This window comes from Peromyscus leucopus, chromosome 14, assembly GCF_004664715.2.
Source record: "Peromyscus leucopus breed LL Stock chromosome 14, UCI_PerLeu_2.1, whole genome shotgun sequence".
NCBI classification, from domain to species: Eukaryota; Metazoa; Chordata; class Mammalia; order Rodentia; family Cricetidae; genus Peromyscus; species Peromyscus leucopus.
Window position 1 is genome coordinate 43,068,521 of NC_051075.1, and position 22,599 is coordinate 43,091,119.

Consider the following 22,599-nt stretch of genomic DNA (forward strand, 5'->3'; position numbering starts at 1 on the left):
TGGCACTCTAGACCTAACTGAAATGTTATTCTTTCATAGAAAAGAAATGTTGGGGCACCGGGCATCTTGGCAAATGTTACTCTAATCCAAAACAGAAGAAAGTTGGACTCTATTACACGATAGCATGCATATGATTTGTAGATACACAGGTTACTGACAGTCGCTTACTAAAGCTGATTTTTCTCCAACCTGGCCCTAGTAAAACTGCTCAAAGCCATTAGATCATCTGCAATCTTCAAAATCTCGCAGAAAAACAAAGTTCTCTGACTTAAACGCATTTGTCAAAATCATTTGCAGGGTCACATTTCCAAGACCAAGTCCATTAATCAAACAGGGCTTCATTCTGAGGTACCAAACAAATTAACTAGCTGTTATGTCATTGAAGAGGACCAGGCTGACCCAGGAAGAGATGATTCAAATAAAAAGGGGCGCCTCCAAGCATAAACAGAATTAGAGAACCTTAACTAAGCCGAAAGGCCTGCAGTAGCCTCTCACTTCTGAGAGAGGGAAGGACGAGCCCAGTTTTTGCATATGTATAGTAAGAAAAATTTCAAATGCCGGGTGTCTGATTGATTTCCTTTGTGTAAAAACCTTAGGGGGTGTTTGGGGGGCTCTGAAATGCATATTTGAGCATTGTGTTCAAACGGGGACTCATAAACTTGATAGCGCGTAGTATACCTAAAACCCGCACAGTTTCCCCACTTTGAAAGAGTGTAACTCTGGAAGGTTTTCTTCCTCATTGAGGGAAAAGAAGTACTTGAGTCTCTCGTTTAAGTAAGGAAAAAACTGTCGTTTTCCTCTTGCTTTGAGCTGGTGAGTCAGGGAGGGATGGATGATGTCATGTGTTAGCCTGCAATCCCTGATGTGGTTCCCTCAGCTCCCTCAAGCTCCCAACTCGGTCCCGTCCTGTCCCGTTGCTGTGGCAGACAGGGCTCCCCGGGTTCCATCCGTTCTCCTTTGGCTTCTGCCCAGCCACAGGCTTGCAGCCTGGCTAGCAGGGGATAAAACAGGAAGTCTGACGGCTTCAGCCGGCTGCGGGACCCCAGAGTGTTTTCCCACTCTGCGTCCTGGCCTGGTTCCCCAGAAGTACAAACACACGCACAGAGCCCCATTGTTGCCGCCTTCCCGGCCCACTGATCCTAATATGGAATGCAGCAGGAAGCCCACGATTTCCTGACGCTCGGCAAGCCGGAGGAAGCGAGGGGGGAAACTCCGTTTAAAAGCCCTGCTCTCCTCCATGTTAGCTGTGTGGTGGAAAACCAGGCAGGAGTTATCCAAATCCCACCGTGTCATCAGCCAGGCTGGGGATGGGGAGGGCAGAGTGAGACTCTCACAGGCTGCTGAAATTTCGAGACTGCCAGGAAGTCCCGGCAAGTCTGTGCAAATGAGAACGCCTTAACTCCAGCCACTGGGGGAAAAGGGACAGACCTTTGTCATCCCTCCTGCCAAGAGTGTGCTACCTTTCTCTTCCAGCATGGTGAGCGGCGGGGCTTGTGTGTGTCTGGGCCGTGCCTGGGCGAGCCAGCCCAGCCACCGTCAGGCCGCCTGAGCTCCAGCCTGGGGCCGGTCCCACCGCTCCATGCGCTGCAGAAGCCCCAGCCGCAGCAGCAGCAGCAGCAGCAGCAGCAGCAGCAGCAGCTGGAGCCGCCAACATGAGCTACAGAGAGGGCACTGACAGCAGCTGCGGCTGCGGTGGGCGCGACGAGAACAGGATCCTCAAGTGCGTGGTGGTCGGGGACGGCGCGGTGGGGAAGACCTGCCTGCTGATGAGCTACGCCAACGACGCCTTCCCGGAGGAGTACGTGCCCACTGTGTTTGACCACTATGCAGGTAGGAAAAAGCGGGGAACCAACTTGATCTAGATGAGCGGTTTGGGCATGGGGGCACACGTTCAGAGGGGCCTGGCTTACCCCGAAAGTCAGAGCCAGATGTGGGCCTGGCAGGCACCAGGTTAACTCAGCCAAGAAGGGTGCCAGGATCCTGGGGAGAACCTGTGCATGGATTTACATGGCACCGGCTTCCCTGCTTGAAGCAAATGCGTAATCCTGGAAAATATCCCCCGGACCTCGGGGCCAGAAATTGTTCTCAACATTTTTGCTCTAAACTTTCCTAAACTTTTTACGATGACTTTTTTTTTTTTTTTTTTTTTTTTTTAGAGTAGTGTAATTGCATAAATTTCCATTTTAAAAAAATCACGACTGGACACGTGGGAAGAAGGCTCTACTCTCTACACATTATCTACTACTCCTTCAGGCTAGTCATAAACGAAAATGCTAAGAAAACCAGCCACTAAAACATTCTCTTTTTCTGGATTACTTGGGGCTTAAATTTTGTACTTTCTCTCTTCTGGGGTGGTAGGTGAGGGGAAAGGTATCCCAAGCTTTTCAATATTGAGTGGGGGAAGTTAAGTAAAAGATTGCTAGGTTTTGAAGAGTAAAAAAAAAAATTCAAATGCAAATAAAATCATTTTCGAGTATGCCCTGAAAAGACAAATTTGAGTATGAACTATTTTAAACCATGTTCCCATGCTGTGGTCGCCACTTAATTCTTTCAGGGGACTTTGGGCTTGCTTTTGAGTGCCTGAAAGCTTGTGGGAGTTGGGTCAGCAGCCTGCCCTGTTTCCCATCTTGGCTGTGACCCGTAAGCTTTCCGTACAGGAACCGGTGTGTTTCTCTCTGCTCACTGTGGCCTCGGTTTTACAACATCTTCTGAACACCACCATCACTAGTGAGTTATCAGGGATCTGGGGTCTGGTGGGAGGAAAATTCCTCTCTCTTCACCTTAGCTCGAGATCAGGATCAGTATGAAGGAAGCGGCCCACAGGAAGCCAGCCGAGTCTGCTCTGTGACCATTTGAAATCCTCCCTCCGGAGGAAGTAGCCGCTTCTCCAGAGCACCCAAGTCACCTCCATCATCCCTTCCTTTTAAGTGCGTATCTGCAACAGTGGTATACAGCGGTCAGGGGAGAGATTCACTGCCAGGGAGGGGGGTCCATTTCCTAACAAGTTTTTTATATTTGTAGAAATTCCCTGCAAATTCTAACACCAAATTTTCTGAGCTTTTCTGAAAATGTACTGGCTATGGCCAGGGAAGAACTTTTTAATGAGAATGAGACAAAGATAAAAACAGACGTTTATCTTGAGAGGGGGAAATGTAAAATATAGGGCTATGTACCTTGAGTGGGGGACTCTAATTCTGGTCCCAAAAACACTGTAGCAGAAGTTATTTTCTCCTATGTGTTCTTGATGCTAGAAAGGAATGTGGACAGTACTTTATTTCTGGAGCTTTCTGATCAAAGATGGAACTGAAAATCTACTAAAGGAAAGGCCTCTAATTCCTGGGAAATTATGTCTCCAAATATCCATCCCTTGTGTGAGCCAATTACATACAGTCTTTCTTGTTGGCAAGAAAGACAAAACCATCTTTGGAAATGAAGTTAGCCTATTAAGAAAAAAAAAAAAAAAAAAAAAAAAAAAACTAGAGGTCAAACCAGCTAGACTTTGAGTTATTTTATATTTCAATTATATGCACAATGACTAAGTGTTTGATCACCAAAACCTCTCAAAGCAGTTTTAATATTTGGGTTTTCATGAACTACACTGGATTGTTTTAGTTCCCAAGGAATCCCCTAAACACAAAGCAGTTCTTTGCAGATGATAGACAGTCCTGAACACAGTCACCTCGGTTTATGCTGTGTACTTCTTTCATATGGGATTGTCTCATTTGCTGGCCATGTGGTTAAAAGGGAAAGAAGGGTGTGAACCACACTCACACCAGAGACTCACAAAGTGCTGATCTCCATCCTAAAGACTCCACCCTGCTCATTCTTGCTCTGGCTGTGCATCGGCCTGTAGGTGGCCACCAGGGAGCATATCAACTCTAAAATATAAGCAAAGGCCCCCTTCCCCATCTGGATCCAGTTTTCAGTCCCCTGAGTCCTACTGGCCCACTCTGATATGGCAACAGGAAACACAGATGCTGTGTCTTTAGAAAAGTGGCCTTGAAGTCAAGGACAGCCTGTCTCTTGAAGGTGGCTCACTAATGATGGTCCATCTGGGAGAGTATGTATGTAGGGATAAGGACAGTATACAGCCATATCTCATGATCCAATTCTAATTCTGTGGTTTTCATTACTCTGTGGCCTTGAGAAAGCTACTTACCCTCTCTGTGCATCCATTCATAATGGTAATAATGGGGACAATAAAGGTATTTGAATCATCTTTGGAAGCAAAATGAATTCATGTGTGTAAAGTTCTTAGTGCCCAACACACAATGTGGGGTCAGGCATCATATCAACGCCTCTGCACACCATGATGAAATCAAATGAAAATGTTATTAAAAGATAAGAACTGCAACAGGGGGAATGTGATTCCAAGAGTATGCTGTCATAAGAGGAGAGGGCGGGATAGAGTGTATTATTATCCTTATAAAATAGCTACCGTGGAGCTCAGAACTGACAGCCCTGCCTGGCTACAGTAGGAAATGGGATGTTAACTTAAGAGGTGAAACACCAGCTTCACGTAAGTAACATCAGAAGACAGAAAAAGCTGGGGGGAAAGTTGAAGTTTTATTACTCCTAATTTATTTGCCTGTCCTTCCAAACTACCAGACTCCAAAAGTACACCAACTCTATGTGGCTTTCCTGAACTTCCTGAGGAGGGTTCCTTGATCTGTGTCCAGTCCACCTCTCGAAATGTGTTTGCCTTTCTAGGGCACAGCCTGCCCCATCCTGTCATGATTTATGAGTTTCTTTATGGCCACCCCTAACTGGCTCTGTGCTGTGACTCTCCTTAAAGGAAGGTTATCCCTTGCCGTGTCCAGCTGGCGTCTCGCTCTGTAGAGGCTTTGATGGTTCCAGACTCGCCTTAAAACACATTCTTAGCTTTGTTTCTGGAATATCTCCTCCTGTTTCTGCAGCAACTCTCTCCACCTCCCCTGCACACACCCCCCATCGTCCAAGGGCTGAGTGGTTCAGTGGTCAGTCCCTTGGTTCCCTTCTCTAGTTAGCCTCAGGACCCGGTGTTAGAATTTGGTTTCACAGCTTACGCCGTCATTGATAGACTACCAATTTCATATTTATATCTGTCCCCGCCGCCAAGCCTCAGAGCACCCGTCTATGCAACTGCCCCACTCTGTTTATAGATCTAATGGCATCTCCAGCCAATGTTTTCTTTCTGATTTTCCCATCTGCTCTTCCACATCCCTTGTCCGCAGAAGGCTTCTGCCCAGTGGCTGAGAACAAACACCAGGGTAACCTGTGACTCCGTTCTTCCTTTGAAACCATCCTCCTCCCTCTCCATTCAACCATCAGTCACTATCCCTTGTCCCTACAAATGAGCTTGGCCTTCACAGTGCACCAGGAACCAAACCTGGCCACCTGCCACCACCTGATTGCCTTTTCTCCTATCCACACCACCATCATCTGTCACCCACACTACCATAATGGCCTCCCAACTCCCTGCTTCAAAACCTGTCCTGGTTCGTGTCTCCACCCAGCTGGCGGGGGACCATCCACAATCTCAACCCCTCGGCCCCTTCCTTCCATGCTCACACTCTTCCTTTGTACAAGTACCAAGGTCGTGTGCAAGGTGCTGTATGGCTTTGTCCCTCTTGTCTTCTAACACTGCTATAACCAGAGCAGCCTTCTTGCTGTTTCTTCTGGAAGACTCCTTGAATACCCGGCATTCGCTCTTACCCTGCCCTAACACCACACCCCTCGACTGACCTAGCATTGATTGGCCACAAAATTTAATCCATGTCTCTAGGCCTGTGTGCTCACAAAAACCCACACTTGCACGTGCACATGCGCAAACACACATCTACACACGTGACTCTGACCTTATTCTGTGATAACTTCCTTTGCCAGATTTAACACCACACGACATTGTATGTTTGCTGACTGATGTCTTAGTCACCATGACCACAGCAACTCTTATAAAGGAAAAACATTTCATTGGGGTAGCTTGCATTTTCAGAAGTTTAGGCCATTATCATCACAGTGACACCATGGGACATGGTGGCCTTCAGGCAGACATGGTGCTGAAGAGGTAACTGAGAGTTCTACATCTTGTGCAGACAACAGGAAATGGTCTCAGATACTGGGTGGTATCTTGAACATACATGGGACCTCGAAGTCCACCCCAACAGTGACACACTTCCTCCAACAAGACCACACCTACTCCACCAAGGTCACATCTCCTAATAGTGCCACTCCCTTTGGGGGCCATTTTCTTTCAAACCACCACAAGCATCCTCCGGTTCTCAAAACAGAGCCTGGCACATATTAGACTTTCAGTAGACAATCATTGAGTGAACTAATTCAGGGCAGGCACCATCTTGGTCTCTCCGATATTTGAGTCATCCCTGGTCCACTAAAACTTTGGTGAACAGAGCTAAAGGCACAGTTCTGTGGTAGAAGCCTTCCCTCCCATGCACAAGCCCTAGTTTTGATCCCAAGTACTGGAACAAATAAAACTCTCTGACAAATACATAAAAAAAATTGCTGGTCCAATATACATTTAAGAATGAACGTACAAAACTACTTTTAGGTATATTCTATCTTTTAACATTTTAGATAATCATCTCTGCTCCAATAGCTATGATATAGTAATAATTGTCTTGACCTTGGTGGACAGCGTGACAACTACCAAATAATGTCACCCTACAGTGTGTAAATGTCACTTGATTTTCTCCATCTGAATTACATTCCAAAGCTAGCCTAACTTTGGTGTAACCCACTCAAATAGTTGTACTTCTTATAAACAGAGCATGTTCAAAAATAACCCAAGTTTCACTGAGGGTTAGGACCGCAGAGCAGGGGCGACAGGATAAAGGTAGAAAGGGCCAATGCTGTTTGCTATGAGGCTGCCTAATAAAGAACCCCTGGGCCTCGCCTCCTAAGCCATCCAGGGGTGTCTTAAAATGCCTGCACAGCCTCTGGGCTGTTGAGTTTAGCATACAACAAGAACATACCTTTCCACTCTTCAGTCTTGTGACCAACCCCATGCTGATAAAAATATTCCCCTCCATTAACATTTTGCATGGCCTATGGCATCAGAATAAGACTTCCATCTGAGTTTGGATGGGTTGTGTGCTAAGTTGGGTAGTGTGTGTGGTTTGTATGATGAGGTATGTGGTTGTGTGAAATAAGCCAACTCCAGCTGAAGCATGTCTCCACACACCTCCACTTCACCATTGGCATCATGCTCTGTCCCAATCTTCCCACCTAGGGCTCTCTCATCAGAAGCCCTTCCATTTGGGAAGTCACTTTAAGCCAGTGCTCGCAAACCCAGGCCGCCTGTGCCGGAAGTTAGCACAATTCATGGAAAAGAGGGAAACCCAGTTATTCTATCAGCCGTGTGAGATACAAAAGGAAGTTGTTTCCACAGAGAACTGAAAGCTGGTTCTAACTTTTTCCACCAAATTGAATGACAGTTGGCCCAAGGTAGGTTCAGAGGCAGCCATAACAGCTAGAACAGTGGAGGGAAATGATAAACTAAATAAAAACAAAGTGTCAGCCCTACAAATAGTTTCTACAGGGGCTAGGGATGTAGCTCCACAGTAGAGTGCTTGTCTATCAGAAATAAGCTTCTGAGTATGATCCAGACACCATAAAAATAAAGACTTATAACATAATTCTGTCTATATGGGAAAATATATTCAGTAGTGTCTCTTTTGCTCTTTATGAAAACACTTACAGGCACCTAAAGAAGGAATGGTTCATTCCTTGGAAATGGCAAGAAAACAAACCTAAAGCAACTTTCAAGAGATTATGACATAAATCAACAGGTTTTTTGTTTGGTTTTGTTTTGTTTTTTTTTGTTTAGATAAGCAGCTGAAATTTATTTTACAAAAGAAAATTATCTTCTGACTTTAGCACAGCCATTTTATCCTGTAGTTAGTTCTTCTGGTGACCAATCCCTTTGTAAAACTCTCTGGGGACCCTGCCAAGTGTCGCCTCATCAGTATAAACTCAGGTAAGGTTGGAAGAGGTCCCTATAGATAACAAAACATGTTCCTGTCACTCTAAAGGTTTTAAAAATCTCTACACAGACAAATGGGGCAAAATTCAAATACATCTTTGACTTCACCTCAAATTACTTACGGATGCCCTTGAACACCCTTCCTTATTAAGACATGGACACATGGGGCCTCTCGCCAGTTTTCTGATGCCAGAAAACTCCGCCTAGAATAGGGACCAAATGGCACCACTAACGTCAACCCCAGGCTGAACCGGGGAGGCCATTAAGTCATTCCACAGAAGAGTACTGACTTCTCAAGCAGCAAGCTGGGCCCTTCACGTGCGGCACAAGCCCACCTGGACACGGACCCTGCTTTCAGTGGGCTTGGAAGGCAGCTAGAAAGGCTGATACAAGTGAATTGCTACTTTCGCTTTGCTGGGTTTTTGGCAGACCATAGCAGGCAGGGAAGCCACTCTGAGGACAATAAAAAAGTCCTTTGCAAAGGAGCACCAGGGAGGAGATTGGAGATCAGAGGGTGGCTGGGTTTGGTTTTGTTTTGTTTTGTTTTGTTTTCATTTATTTATTTATTTATTCATTCATTTGTTTGTTTATTTATTCATTCATTCATTTATTTGTTTATTTATTATTTTTTATTTTTGTGTGCTGGGAAGTTGGAGGCAAGTGCAGACACATTCCAGGCACGTGTGCCATTGCACATAGGAATCACGGGGTTCTTACCCTCAGACGAAAGTATACATGGTAGTTGTGACAGAGAAGACAAGAATGGGCTGATCGAATGCATTGATCATTTGGTCCCTCCTGACACAATTAACGGCACTCAGATATCTAAAGCTGTCAATATTCCATCTCCTCTAGCCCATCGTCAAGCAGTACAACATGTATGTAATACCTTCTTCCGGACTCTGGGCTGCCTTACCCAAGGTGCAGTAACAGAAATCAGGCATGTGTGTCTTCCCACAGTCCACACTGAGACAGGAGACCAGCTCTCTCAGAGAAGCCTGGAATGGAAATTGCACTCAGAACACCAAACTCTACTGCAGAGACAGCAAACTGTGGAAGCAGGCAAGACAGAAAAGGTTAAATTTGTGGCCAGTATAATGTTAGAAACACCGGCTCCAGGCTTGGAACCTGCATCTGTCACCCATGGTAGTCCTACATACCAGCATTTGCCAGCAACACACCAAGGGCAGCAGCCGAGCCAGGCTGAGGTGGGCAGGCTTCCTCCCAGCAGGCTCCTGGATCTACACAGCTGGGCTCCCTTTACTGTGCAGGCTAGGAAATGCTTCCCAAATATGATCACATGACTGTCCACTGAAGCCGGGTAGGGTAGATTCTGCAGCATCGTTCATCTCTCCTTCTTGAGTGGTCAAGAGCAAACAAGTCTGAGGCGACTCCAGACATTGGCTGACTCTGTTTCTGACTATGTTGCCTTTTTCTGCAAAGGCAGGGTGACAGTGGGAAGCAAGCATGAAACCCCTCAGGATGGTGGGAACAAAGCCACAGAGAACCTGGCTCGTGTGTTGGTCTTGAGCATAAGCTCCAGGTTGTGAGGATCCCAATCTCTCTGCAAAGAGGCAGACTCTCATCTGGCCTACAGATTTACTTTGCCACATATACATCCATGACACCTTTTAGGGTAGCTAACAGAGGCCAAATACTTTTCTACAAACAGAGTCAGGATAGATCCCACCATTAATTCAATGTGGTCCAACTCCAAGTCCCAGAGTATCCTGGCACTGCCTGGAACACTCTGAAGTCCACCTACTTGTTATCTGCACCCAGATCTGACAAAAGAAAAGGATGTGGTTCATGCATAGTCTCTTAGTGTACCAGGCTTTTTCTTTTGGGGGCACCAACCAGTTCCCAAATCATGACACAGAGACTTATTAGTTATGAATGCTTGGCCTTAGCTTAGGCTCATTTCTGGCTAGCTCTTTCAACTTAAATTAACCTGTTTCTCTTTATCTACCTTTTGCCTTGGGGCTTTTCACCTTTCTTCCTTTCTGTATGTCTTACTTTCCTGTTGTCTCTATGTCTGTCTGTCTGGCAGCTGCCTGCCTTCTGGCCCCGGGCATGTCCCTCTCTTTCTCCTTATTCTCTTCTCCTTCTCTTCCTCTCCCTCTCTTTCTTTTTCTTCCAAGCCAAGATTTCTCCTCCTATTCATTCACCTTGCCTATTCCTCTCCTGCTATTAGCCATTCAGCTTTTTAGTAGACCAATCAGGTGCCTTAGGCAGGCAAGGTGAAACAAATGCAACACATCTTTACATAATTAAACACACATCCTTACATCATTAAACAAATGCAGCATAAATGAGTGTAGTACACCTTTACATAGTTAGGGTAATATTCTGCAGCCTAAACAGATGTTACACATCTTTACATAGATAAATATTCCACAACAACTTAGGATTTGTCCAGGTTCACAACGCAGCCACGGTATTCATTCCCAGTCACGCGGTCAGTTTCATTTATGCCCCCTCCAGGCAGAATGGTAGCATTAATAATAAAGCTGAAATGACACTGAGATGTGTGACCACAACAAGAAGAGCAATATTCTAATATCATCAGTGCTATGATTCAGGCATAGTCCAAGTATCTTCATACATTAACCCATGCCTCTTCACAGTCACCCTAACGAGATGCTACCATTTTCTCCATTTTGATAATAAAAATTAAGCATTTTTTAAAGGTTAAATTGCTTATAAAGGAGTAAGGGGAGACAATGGAATAGTGAGCAGTATTAGTCAACAGATCAGTTAGTGACATTAACCAAAAGCCATCATTAGTTAGGGTGTGCTATGCTAAGCTTGCAACAGCAAATAGACAGAAATGTTAACTTGTGGAGGAGATCCTTTGATGCTGTTACGTTCCTGGTCCAGTGTTCAAGTCAGAAGAGATGCTTTCCTCCACGCAATAACCTAACACCTCAAGATGCTGCCATTCTGTGACTTTGACGCATTCTAGGATCCCTTAGCCATCGACATCTCAATGAGAAGGAGAATGAGGCAGCTTGAATGGAAATATTTAGAGACACGCCCTGGAAGTGACAGATGTCATTTCCTATCATTCTCCATAGAAGATGATGTAGTCACATGCCACCTACAGTCTAGGGGAGCCTTGGGAAAAGCCCACTTCTGTTCCCAGAACAAAGAAGAACATATTTTGGTTGAAATTAGCAACCTCTTCCTGCTTCTTTCCAGCCACCAAATATTTTTACATACTTTTCCTCTTACATAAAGCAAACTTAACCTTTTCCCCAGATAGCCCACCCAGAGTCCCCTGTGTCAATACCACCATGCCAAGGTCCAGCATCAAGAGGTGATTCATAGCCCTCTCAATATGACTCAAACATGGTTCCTCATGGTCCAAAAAAAGCCAATTCTCTAACCTGGTTTTCTAACTATCTCTGCTACCACGGTAGAACAGAAAGAGGGTGTCCAAAATATTCAACCCCTTTTCAGAAGGAGGAGAAGAGAGACAAAAATAGAATAATGGAACCTTGTGAAAATCACAAGGAAGTCCCCCTGCACCAGCTGTAAGGAAGGGCCTTAGGATGACCCTGATACTGTTGGTTAAGAAAAACTTTGAGAATTATTCTTAGCTTCCCTGGCCTGGGGTTCCAGAAGGTTCTTCTTCCTTGTCTATCGTCCCTCATGACCCACATCTAAACTGAGCCTCATGGAATTATGACTTTGGGGGGGGGGTAGCAGAAATGTCTCAGCTGACTTCTTGACTGTCCTCTGGGATGCTTAGTTGAGAGTTTAGAAGCATGAATAGGTTAAATGCCAAGGTTTCCGGTTAGTTCCTGAACCAGTCATCATGTCGGGACCAAAGAATGTCTTCCCTGGACAGTCTCATGAAGTATGTTGTATCATGTGCTTCCTTGGTTCTCAGACAAGCAATAGATTCTGAGGCCATGGGAGGTAGCTTAGACAGGAGTGTGACACTCAGACCCTATCCAACGTTCAGAGACAATTCTGATTTAGTAAAAAGCTCCATGAACATCTGCCGCTCAGATTCTTTTTCTTAATACTTCCTCATGGATTGGGGCACCCATGGCAGGGTGTTCATGTGGAGGTCAGAAGACAACTTTCCTAGTCAGTTCTCTCCTTCCACCATGAGGATCCCAGGAATGAAACTCAGGCCATCAGATTTGATGGCATGGGGCTGAGCCATCTTCCAGATCAACATTCTTTTTAAACTGTATCTTCTGTCTCTGGGGCCCAGAAATAATGAAACTTTTTAACTCTATGAGGTCTTTAACATGTTTTCTATAAATCTCTGATTTTTAAAAATAATATATATTAAGGTTTCTCTCTCTCTCTCTGTGTGTGTGTGTGTGTGTGTGTGCATATATATGTGAAGGTCAAAAGGCAAACTCCTCTGTCATCCTCAGGCATCATTCACCTTGTTTGAGACAGAGTCTCTCTCTGGGTCCTGGTGCTCACTGGTCAGGCTAGCCTGGCTGGCCATCACGCTCCAAAGTCCCTCCCATCTCTCCCTCCTCAGCACTGGATTCCAAGAGCACACCTGTCTTTTCAGGTGGGTGGTGATGACAGAACTCAGGTCCCTGTGCATGCTCAGCTAGCACTTACCATCTGGGCCACCTCCCCAACCTACTGGTTTCCCTTTGCTTGAAGTGTCTTGCTGTGTAAAGGACACAGGAAAGCACAGGAACTCAAGGACCAGCTGGCCTGCACAGGCAACAACAGCAAGAGCCCTTGCCTCCAAACAAGATGGAGGGTGAGGACAGATACCCAAGGTTATCCCCAGACCCTACATATGCCCCCACACACACTACACACCACGCATGAACACAAACAGCACACACACACACATACACACGTAAAGATTCTTGTAACACACACAAAAAGATTCTTGTAAAAATTAAAATATGGGTCCAAGCCAAGGCTGCAAAACTAGGAAATGGAACTGTGAACATGAATTTCTATAAGCAGTCCAGGCATTAGACAATACCTGTGAAACTCCTGTGTCGTACTTCAAAACTATTGGAACAACACACACTCAGGGTTGAACTTTATGTTCAACTAATGTCATTTTCATGTGTGACCACGCATGCATGCATGTGTTTCTGTGCGTGCACACTCGTGTGAGGGAGCGGGCTAAGGTTACAGGCACGCACCACCATATCTGCTTTCAGTGTGAGTTCTGGGGATCCGAACTCAGGTCCATGCGCTTACACAGCAGGCATTTCATCAGCAGCTACGGCCCTAGTCCCTCAAGTTTATCCGATTTATCAAGTTCAGTAAACCTTCCTTTATACTAATGGAGACGCCGATAAATCAAGCCAGAAGGAGCAATTTCCTAGTCAACCATCAATCAATCAATAAAGCAATTTACAAACAGATACACATATAATTTTCTGGCTTGGGAGTTTCTATCAGATCGTGTGAAATACAAGGGGAGTTTGGAGTCTCTCGGAAACAGCTAGAAAACTCCTAAATCGTGATCTTGAAAGAAACAACCATCCCCAAGGCTGAGACAGAGACCCGCACACAGAAAGGTCACAGATGCGCTGAGAGAGGCCTTGTGAAAGGAGGCCTAGAAGGCTCTGAGGCTGGGAGGAGAGACTGAGAAGAGTCAGAACCCAGCCAACCTGGGTATGCTATGTGCCAGCTGCTGGGAAACCTGGCACTTGGGCACAATCTACAAAGCTGCCCAACCATGGATTCTTTTCCCTGAGGCTGCTGCCTGTAGACCAAATCAGTAAGAGGACTGTGGGGCCTTGGGGGAGCACTAAGGGGAGCTGGGGAACTCTTCCTCCCGTGGGAAGCAGTAAGAGAGAACACCGGGGTCCTGGGGTGGTGCGGGTGCAGCTCTGTCTGGGAAGGATTATTGTTGCTCCATGTCCATGCAGCCCTGTGATTATGAAATGAACAGTAAACATCTGTTTCTCTGCTGCAAACCCTGCTGCTCTGCTTCATGCTTTGACCTAGCATTTGGGGGAAGGAGGGTGGAAATCCTCCTCCAGAACTATTTTTTCTGAGTCCAAAAGTCTTCCCAATAAGCTAACATCTGCCTGAAAAGAGAGAGAGCGTGTAAATTGTGGGAGAGGCCGGAGTTCTCTTACTGGAATTCCCTGTCCTTATCAGGACAGCCCAGTTGACAGGCAATCCTGCTGAGGCAACCAAGCCTTCCCCTGCAGCCTCTCAGGCTCTCTTAATACAAGCTGGTGGCTCAGTCCTCAAAGTGGGTTCTTTTTTGTTCTTGTTTTGTTTTCCTTTTTGTTGTTTTTAGAGACAGGGTTTCACTGGGTAGCAACCCTGGCTATCCTGGAACTTACTTTGTAGACCGGGCTGGCCTCGAACTCACAGAGATCTGCCTGCCTCTGCCTCCCCAAGTGCTGGGATTGAAGGCGTGCGCCACCACCGCCCGGCTCTCAAAGTGTAATCTTAGGGCTGGAGAACAATGTGTGGCCCAAGCAGAAGACTCAGTGGATAAAACGGGCAGTGGTGGTCAGAGTTCATTAATCAAATACTAAGTTGGTAATACTGGGTAGCAGAGTCTTCCCTGTGTGTGGAGCCCTGCGTCACCCTTGCTGTCTTGTCTGAATGTCATCTTAGGTGGGAGGTGTCCTTCGTCTGAGGGCAAGGGAACAGGAGCTCATCGGGCGGCTAGGAAGTGGCAGAGTGAGATGCGGCTCTCTCCCATGGTTACCTCCTCAGCAAGGCCACATGCCCTGGATTAGGTTGCGTTAACCTATTGGCTTATTCCTGGGCATTTTATATTCTTTATTCCTTTAATCCTGTTAAGATGCTCCCTTCCTAGAAGATACACCTGCAGAAGGCTAGGTTCTTTCTATTTTGCGAGTTCTTATGTTCCCAGCGCCTGTCATGAAGCTGCAGCAGCTACCCAGACACCTAGCGAGTGAGTGAGTGAGTGAGTGAGTGAGTGAGTGAGTGAGTGAGTGACAGCCAAGAGTTCCACAGCAGTCCTAACCATTGCTCTTCCCTGAATGCGCCACCCTGAGTGGACCATCAAGACAGTTTTCTACACTGAACTTACCATCCCACACCCTGAGAGGACAGACGCTAAGTATCATGAGCACACAAAGAATGGCCTTGTTTAAAACTTTTTTTAAATTAGTTTAGAGGGGCGGTATGTTTTATTCTGATCAGATTTCAAAGCTGTGAGTTCTGAGTGCTTTAACTAGGCATATGGTGGTTTTCCTAGCTGTATTAAGGGCTTGTTTTTAGCTGTTTTTCTGCTGCTATGTACTAGAAGCAAAAGGGGGCGAAGACTCAGTTTGTTAAAGAATGTGGTGTATAACTTTTCTTTCAAATCACGAGGCTAATTAAGAGGAAACATAATAAGCAAGTCAGCTCCTGAACGTGCAGCACGGATAAATCTCCTAAGAATTATGAGTGACACTTAGAAAATGCAGTTACTCATTTGCTAAAAGTATAGCAATTTGCAGCCGGTGTGCTCGCAAGACATGCGATGGATCCGTTTATCTGCACTAATCACAGGGCACTTTGCACTTGTCAAAGCAAGAGCTATGAAGAGAAAAGAGGCTGTGCTCTGGCCCCTGGACTCCCTCCCTCTGCTTACACTGGCTTAGCTCACATTAAGAGCCCTAAATGCTTCTTTGCGCAAGTAAAATGAATTCCATGTGATATTTGCAATAGTTCAAGCTGGTAAATAAGAGCCCTAAGAGTTTTCAAGAGTAAACATGTTTAACTTTTCAAAAGAGACCGAGAGTGGGTGCTAGCCTGTTGAGTGTTCATGTTGGGCTTGGCTTCAGAGAGTCTGCTCCATTATTCCACTTGTCTTCCCGTCATAAAGCTCACATCAGACTCCTTCTCTTTGATAAGCCACATCTCTCAGGCTGTAGATCAGAGTTACTTAGTCTCCCTTGAGGTCAGTGGAAATTGAGAAAAACCTCATTATCACCCTCAGAATAACGGCTCTTCGTGTACTCGAAGACCAGGAAAAATCCATCCTTGTTATCATGAAACACTTCAGTTATTTTTTTCCAGTTCCCTTCATATCTGATAGTCTTCCCTCCCCCCTTTTGGATGAGCAGCATCTCATGAATTTACTCAGGTCAATGACAACAATATGCACTTCAGACACACAGCCAGCACAAAATAGTTTTACAATATTTTTGGCAGGAATAAGTGAAGGGACCCCAAGACCAAGTTCTCAGCACAAAGGAGATTTATTTGCCCCCGAGGGACAAAGGGCATGGAATAAGAGACAAAGACAGGAGATAAGGGACAAGGGAGAGGGGGCAGGGGTGTTTGTCCCAGAGAGGGGGGACAAAGACCTGCCTCTGGATAGAGAGGAGACAAAATGGCACATAGGAAAACGGTGGTTTATAAAGGGAAAAGGGGAAAACTTGTGTTAGGGTGAAGTGTTTAATTTTGATTGGACATGTTAATTAGGTGAGCCAAAGGGGGCTTCTGATTGCTGACTTCAATACTTTGATAACTGGACCTTGGAAGTCAGCCTTAGGAGGAGGAAGTGGTCAAATAAGAGAAGAGACCTTAGTGGCTAGCTTTAGGAATGTAATCTAATGGTTTTTTAGCAAGGAAGAGGGAATCGGGGGAGGGCAAGGCCTACCAGAGCCATGTTTGCCATGCTCAGGCCACCTAGAGTCCCTTCAATAAGTATCTTGCAACATGGATAGGCATAGCCCTAACGGTATGGATTAGCCTTAACCAAACCATCATCATCATCATCATCATCATCATCATCATCATCATCATCTCTATAGGGTGTTCTGCCTGAATGTATGTCTATGCACTATGTACATACCTACTGCACACAGAGGCCAAGAGGACACTCCCCTGAACTGGAGTTACATACAGTAGTGAGTGCTGGGAATCAAACCCAAGTGCTCCGGAAGAACAGTGCCCTTAACTACTCAGCCATCTCTCCACAGCCCCTAAATAATCTTTCAGATCACACTTCTTGTTTGCTTTTGTCCCTTGCCACTCAGATTTATCAGTCAAGTTGACAAATGCAGAGAGCTGAGGTCATCGACACGAGAGCAGTTTCCTTCCCAACATTCTAACAACTAGCCATGCAATAATCCCAATTTATCTGTATTAGAAGGTCGTGTTAAGGCTTTCAAAAGACAAGATTTATTCAGATCTTAAAATTCATGTAATGTTGAGCTTCCCCCAGCAATTCAAGCAGCCATATAGGGCATGCTGAAGAGAATACTTGATCACAGTGCCCTAGGTTGGTGTTAAAGAAGACATCTTGGTTGCTCTGGTTACCATGAGTCTCTCAAATCTCATTTTAACAGATTTTACAAGGACTCGGTACATAATATATATAGACTGTGGTGGCTAATATTGATCGTCCATTTGGCAGGATCTAAAAATCATTGAGGAGACAGTCTCTGAGCATGCCTGTGAGGGATCATCTAGGTTATGTTCATTGAAGTAGGAAGACCCATGTTGACTGTGATTATTCTGTGGGCCAGGCTCCTGGAATGAATAAAAAGGGAGAAAGAAAGCTGAGGACTGACATTTGTGGCTCTTGTTTCCTGAGTGTGGATACCTGTGACCAGTTAGTTGCGTCAGGCTCCTGCCTCAAGGTCTTCTCCGCCACGATGGACTGCACTCTCTAATGATGAGCCGAAGTCAAGCCTTTCCCCATTAAGTTATTTTTTCCGGACTCTTTAGCGTAGAGGCAAAAAAAGTAACAAGACATATCTAAATATGTACCACCGGCAGGTCACAAGGCAGCCTCACATTTCATATGCTGTGTATCTAAATCAATACCCTAAAATCTTTTTAAGGGTAGTTAGTGAGTGCACATTAGACAAACATCCTACTCAGCAATTTCAACATTTACTCCAAACTGAATTCTAGTTTCACAAAATATATTCTGTACCTGGGTGTGTTGTGTGAATACTTTTCCTGGGGAGATACGACACACTCATCTACTCACTCCAGATAGGAAACCCGTGACAGACCAAAGTACAGACCCCACCAAAGTCCAAGTGGATGAACCAATGAGTTTTGTTGGAGTTACTTACAGGAGCAGAAATGACTCAAGGATAGCCACATCACCAAAGCCCACCCTGGCACTGGAGATAGTTCACAAAAGCTGGAACCTGAAGCGTACTGCACAGCCCCAGGCAGCTCAACAAATTGGAGTGTGTCCTTTCCAAGTGACTCTGACCATCTCCTAGGCAACTTGGATGGTTTCTGTTTCTTCCAGGAAGCTGGTCTAGTCTGACTCTTCTTTGCAACCTGGCTAATCTGAGAGTGACTCTCAACAGTCTTTATTGCTTACTCTGGCAGGGAGGAGCCTAGTGAATCTGATCACTTTCAGGGACTTCCTGAAGCTATTTTGAGTTGTTTACCTACCTGCTTAAAGAGCTTCTCTGCAGGGTGAACTGTCCCAATCTTGGAGGAAACTTATGCAACACTCCACCCCTTCTTCCTGCTCTTTTTTTTTTTTTTTTTTTTTTTTTTTTTTTTTTTTTTGTTTTTTTGAGACAGGGTTTCTCTGTGTAGCTTTGCGCCTTTCCTGGAGCTCACTTGGTAGCCCAGGCTGGCCTCGAACTCACAGAGATTCGCCTGGCTCTGCCTCCCGAGTGCTGGGATTAAAGGCGTGCGCCACCAACGCCCGGCATAAGGATTTCTTTTTTCTTTTTTTTTGTTTTTGTTTTTTTTGTTTTTGTTTTTGTTTTTTTCCGAGACAGGGTTTCTCTTTGTAGCTTTGCGCCTTTCCTGGAACTCACTTGGTAGCCCGGGCTGGCCTCGAACTCACAGAGATCCGCCTGGCTCTGCCTCCCGAGTGCTGGGATTAAAGGCGTGCGCCACCACCGCCTGGCTCTTCTTCCTGCTCTTACATTCTCTCCACCCCTTCTTCTGCAATAATCTCTGAGCTTTGGAGGAGGAGATTGTAGATGTCTACCTATGGCTAAGAATTAGGCTGCCATGCCACAGCATCACTATGCCTTAGCAGTCATTTATTCTCCAGAGCATCACCAGTGGTTATGAGTTGAGGATAACAACAATGGTGGTCTATAAGTGTAAACATACATTTAGAAGGCAGCTTGAACAGGCACATCATATCCATCTAGTAAAACCATAGAACTTGCTTCCCCCCTTGGGACCTATGACCTCCCCAGCCACAGGTTTTTGTTCTTGCTTTCAGCACGGTATATGAATTCCCCCTTGTGAAGTGGACCTTAAATCCAATTAAAAGGTTGTTGGTCTTATCTGTTGTAGGGAACCTTGAAGTTGGCTCAGAACACCCCGAGACCAAATTCTTAGCACAAAGGATGTTTATTTGCCCCCAGAGAGACAGAGAACAAGGAATAAGAGACAAACAAGGGAGACAGAGGACAAGGCAGAAGGGGAAGAGAACAAGGGAGAGTAGGCAGAATTATTTGTCTGGGCAGGACAAAGGACCGCCTCTGGATAGAGAGGAGACAGAATGGCACATAGGAAAATGGTGGTTTATAAAGGAAAAGGGGGAAACCCTGTGTTAGGATGGGGTGTTTAATTTTGATTGGGCATGTTAATTAGGTGAGTCAAAGGGGGGTTTTGATTGCTGAACTTCAGTACTTTGATAGCTGGACCTTGATAGTCAGCCTTAGGAGGAGGAAGTAGCCAAATAAGGGAATAGGCCTTGGTGGCTAGCTTTAGGGATGTAATCTAATGGTTTTTAGCAAGGCAGAGGGAATGGGAGAAGGACAACTTGCCAGAGCCGTGCTTGAGTGGGCTAGTGTCCCTTCATGATGATAGCGGAGCCACTGTTACACAAGCAGACACATCCTGCCTGGCACATACCAGGATTTCAGCACTCGGGGTCCATAGCCAAGGTGGAATGTTGGTGACAGCTCCCCATCAGCAGCCTGCATGGTCCCCTCTGGCACTATGAAAGCCAGCCATGGGAGTGGGAATTTCCAGTTCAGTCCCGGCTTAATTTCTCCACGTCCGGCAGTCAAAGCATGCACATATGGTTGTCTTCAGCCATGGGGTCTCACTATCTAGTCCTGGCATACAACCGACAGCAGTAGCAATAGTGTTGGTGGTTTGTGGCCTCGGGGGCTTCCCTAGCCAACAACTCACAGGAAGATAGCCCACCCTTGGCACTGAAGTTTTCATTCAATAACCTTATGGCCTCTGGGAGTGTCCATTTGATACCTTTGGGATCTTTTTTTCCTTTCAATTAACTCGGCTGTAATACAAATTGCAAAATGGTCTTATTAATAAAAAAAAAAAAAACCCAGAGCCAGATATTGGGGTAAAAGCTGAAACATCAGAGAGACAGAACAAGCCATAGCCAATCTCACCTCCCCAACTCCTCAACTGATCCTGTTTCCTCCGACTGAAAGCCTCTGAGTCCTCACTGGGAAGGGACGTCAGCTGAACTCCTGCTAAAAGCCTTCTAGGAAATCCTCGTCCCAAGAGCCTCTGAGTCCTCACCTGAAAGGGATCTCAACTGAACTGCTTAAAATCCACTTGCTCCTGGTCCTTAGGCCTTACATACCTTTCTGCTTCCTATCATCACTTCCTGGGATTAAAGGCCTGTGTCCTTCCCAAGCAAAGGCATGAGATCTCAAATGCTGAGATTAAAGGTGTGTGCCACCAGGCCTGGCTCTGTTCCCAGTGTGGACTTGAACTCACAAAGATCCAGATGGATCTCTGCCTCCCAAGTGATAGGCTTAAGGGTGTATGCCACCACTGTCTAGCCTCTATGTCTAATCTAGTGGCTGGCTCTGTCCTCTGATCCCCAGATGAGTTTTATGTGTTAGAGCACAAATAAAATATCACCACACCCGGGCTTGATAGGGTTGTAAGGTAGGTGGAAGTATCATTGTTCCTGGTTGTCTCTCCAGTGCCTTTCCAAATCTGCAAAACTCTCAGAGGTCAGTATTGTGTCAACTGTATGCCAAAGCCTTCTCCAGAGGATGCGCAGGGCAAGGCAACATTCTAAACCACCATCCCATAACAAAGAGTGGGGTTACAAAGATAACCTTGGTGAAGCACCCTAAAACTCTGCTGTCACCTGTTCCCAGCAAGTGTCAGGTCACCCCAGGAGTGTACAACTAAGAAGACACCAAAGTCAAACATAAGCAAAGTCTAATACAGTGTGGAAAGGCCCCGTCCATCGGCATCAGTCACTTCCTCCACAGACCACAGTTAGGTACAGAGCATGGGTAGGAGGTGTTAATTTAGTTCCCCACACTCTTCGGTCATTCTCTCTGAGACATTAACTTCCCATGCCCCAGAGCTCTTCCATGGAGCCCCCCTATATTTCTCCACGTCTGATAAATTCAGTGGGCCTGACTTAACCCATTCAGACCTACTCTGGACCAAGGGGACCACATCCCTGCTCTCCCCTGATGCATCTGTTGGTTCCTTGGGTCAGAGTGGCCCTGGATTGGCACTGCGGCCACAGCTGTAGCTGTTACTTCTCCTGGCTGTGGGGAAACACCTGGCTGGCCAAACCATCTCCACCCCTAGGTTGTACCCTCCTTAGTCTCAGTGACATAAACAAAACCTGGGGCATCCACCAAAGACCATGAGTCATTTTGGACCCTACTACACCATCAACTAAATTTAGGAGAAGTAATACCCACGATAAAAGGAACTCATTAGTATTGGACTCATTTCCGGAGGTGAGTCCTTGAATGATTTCCAAAATGCAAATGGATGTTCAAGTGTTAGCTCTTACACTCACGGAGGAAGCGTAGGAGGAGGCTGGAGCACAGAGCTATAGATGCACAGCTCTTGATGGGGCTGCACGGTTGGAGGAAACCTATTTTATTTGCTTTCCTCATCACGAGGAACTGACAGGCTGACCAGAGTTTTCCTTTAGGGTGTCATCACTGCCTCAATTTCCCCAACTCTTACCATCTCATGAACACTTTAAAAACCTGTTTCCTGAGAAATGAGGAAGAGAATTCTGCTGCACTTGGCTCCAGTTTCAAAGCCCAGATCTGGGTACTCCCACAAGTCCTGCAATAATTCAGGGCCAAGAGGAGCATAAAATAAAGCATTCTGCAGATGGGCAGGATCTGCCCACAGAACGACCCCATTTCTCCCCGAAAAGGGCTGACAGAACCACAAAGCTGTTGCCATGTTTCTTTTTCTTTCCAAATTGTCACCTTCACTTTCAAATAAAGTGTCTGAGTCAAAGGACTTCATGGATACGTTTTTCTCTTCACAGTTTGCTGTGGTTTTGAGACCGGCTCTTCTTTTAGGGCTGTGACCAGCAGTCTTCGGTCCTGGGCTTCCAGAGAGCTAGGATCACAAATGTGCACTGGTATGCCTATGCCTGGGTTGTTCTTGAACTAATGATCCTCCTGCCTCAGCACTGTGCCTCTGGAACACTAGGATTAGGATTGTAGGTGTGCACCATCACACTTTGTTTTTTCATGGTCCCTGAAACCAATAATCTGCTAACCCTAAAAAAAAAATCATACTTGTTTGCTCTCATTGAGTCTTTTAGTTTGCCTTACTCCATCTTTTCTCCATTTGGTTTTGGTTTTTGTTTTGTTTTTTCTGGACAGGTTTTCCTCTGTGTAGCCCTGACTGTCCCCGGAACGCTATAGACAAAGCTGGCCTCAAACTCATACAGATCCACCCGCCTCTGGCTCCAGAGCGCTGGGATTAAA

The 22,599-nt window shown here is 45.8% G+C and overlaps 1 protein-coding gene across 1 annotated transcript in view; it reads left to right on the plus strand.

Annotated features, from left to right (window-relative positions):
* Window positions 1-893: 893 nt before the first annotated feature.
* The window catches only part of Rhoj (ras homolog family member J), an 85,100-nt gene continuing 63,394 nt past the window's right edge, over window positions 894-22,599 (plus strand). The window contains exon 1 of the mRNA XM_028857998.2: window positions 894-1,830. Coding sequence (XP_028713831.1) covers window positions 1,653-1,830 — 178 coding nt within the window. The 5' untranslated portion in view covers window positions 894-1,652. The remainder of the gene's footprint in view (window positions 1,831-22,599) is intronic.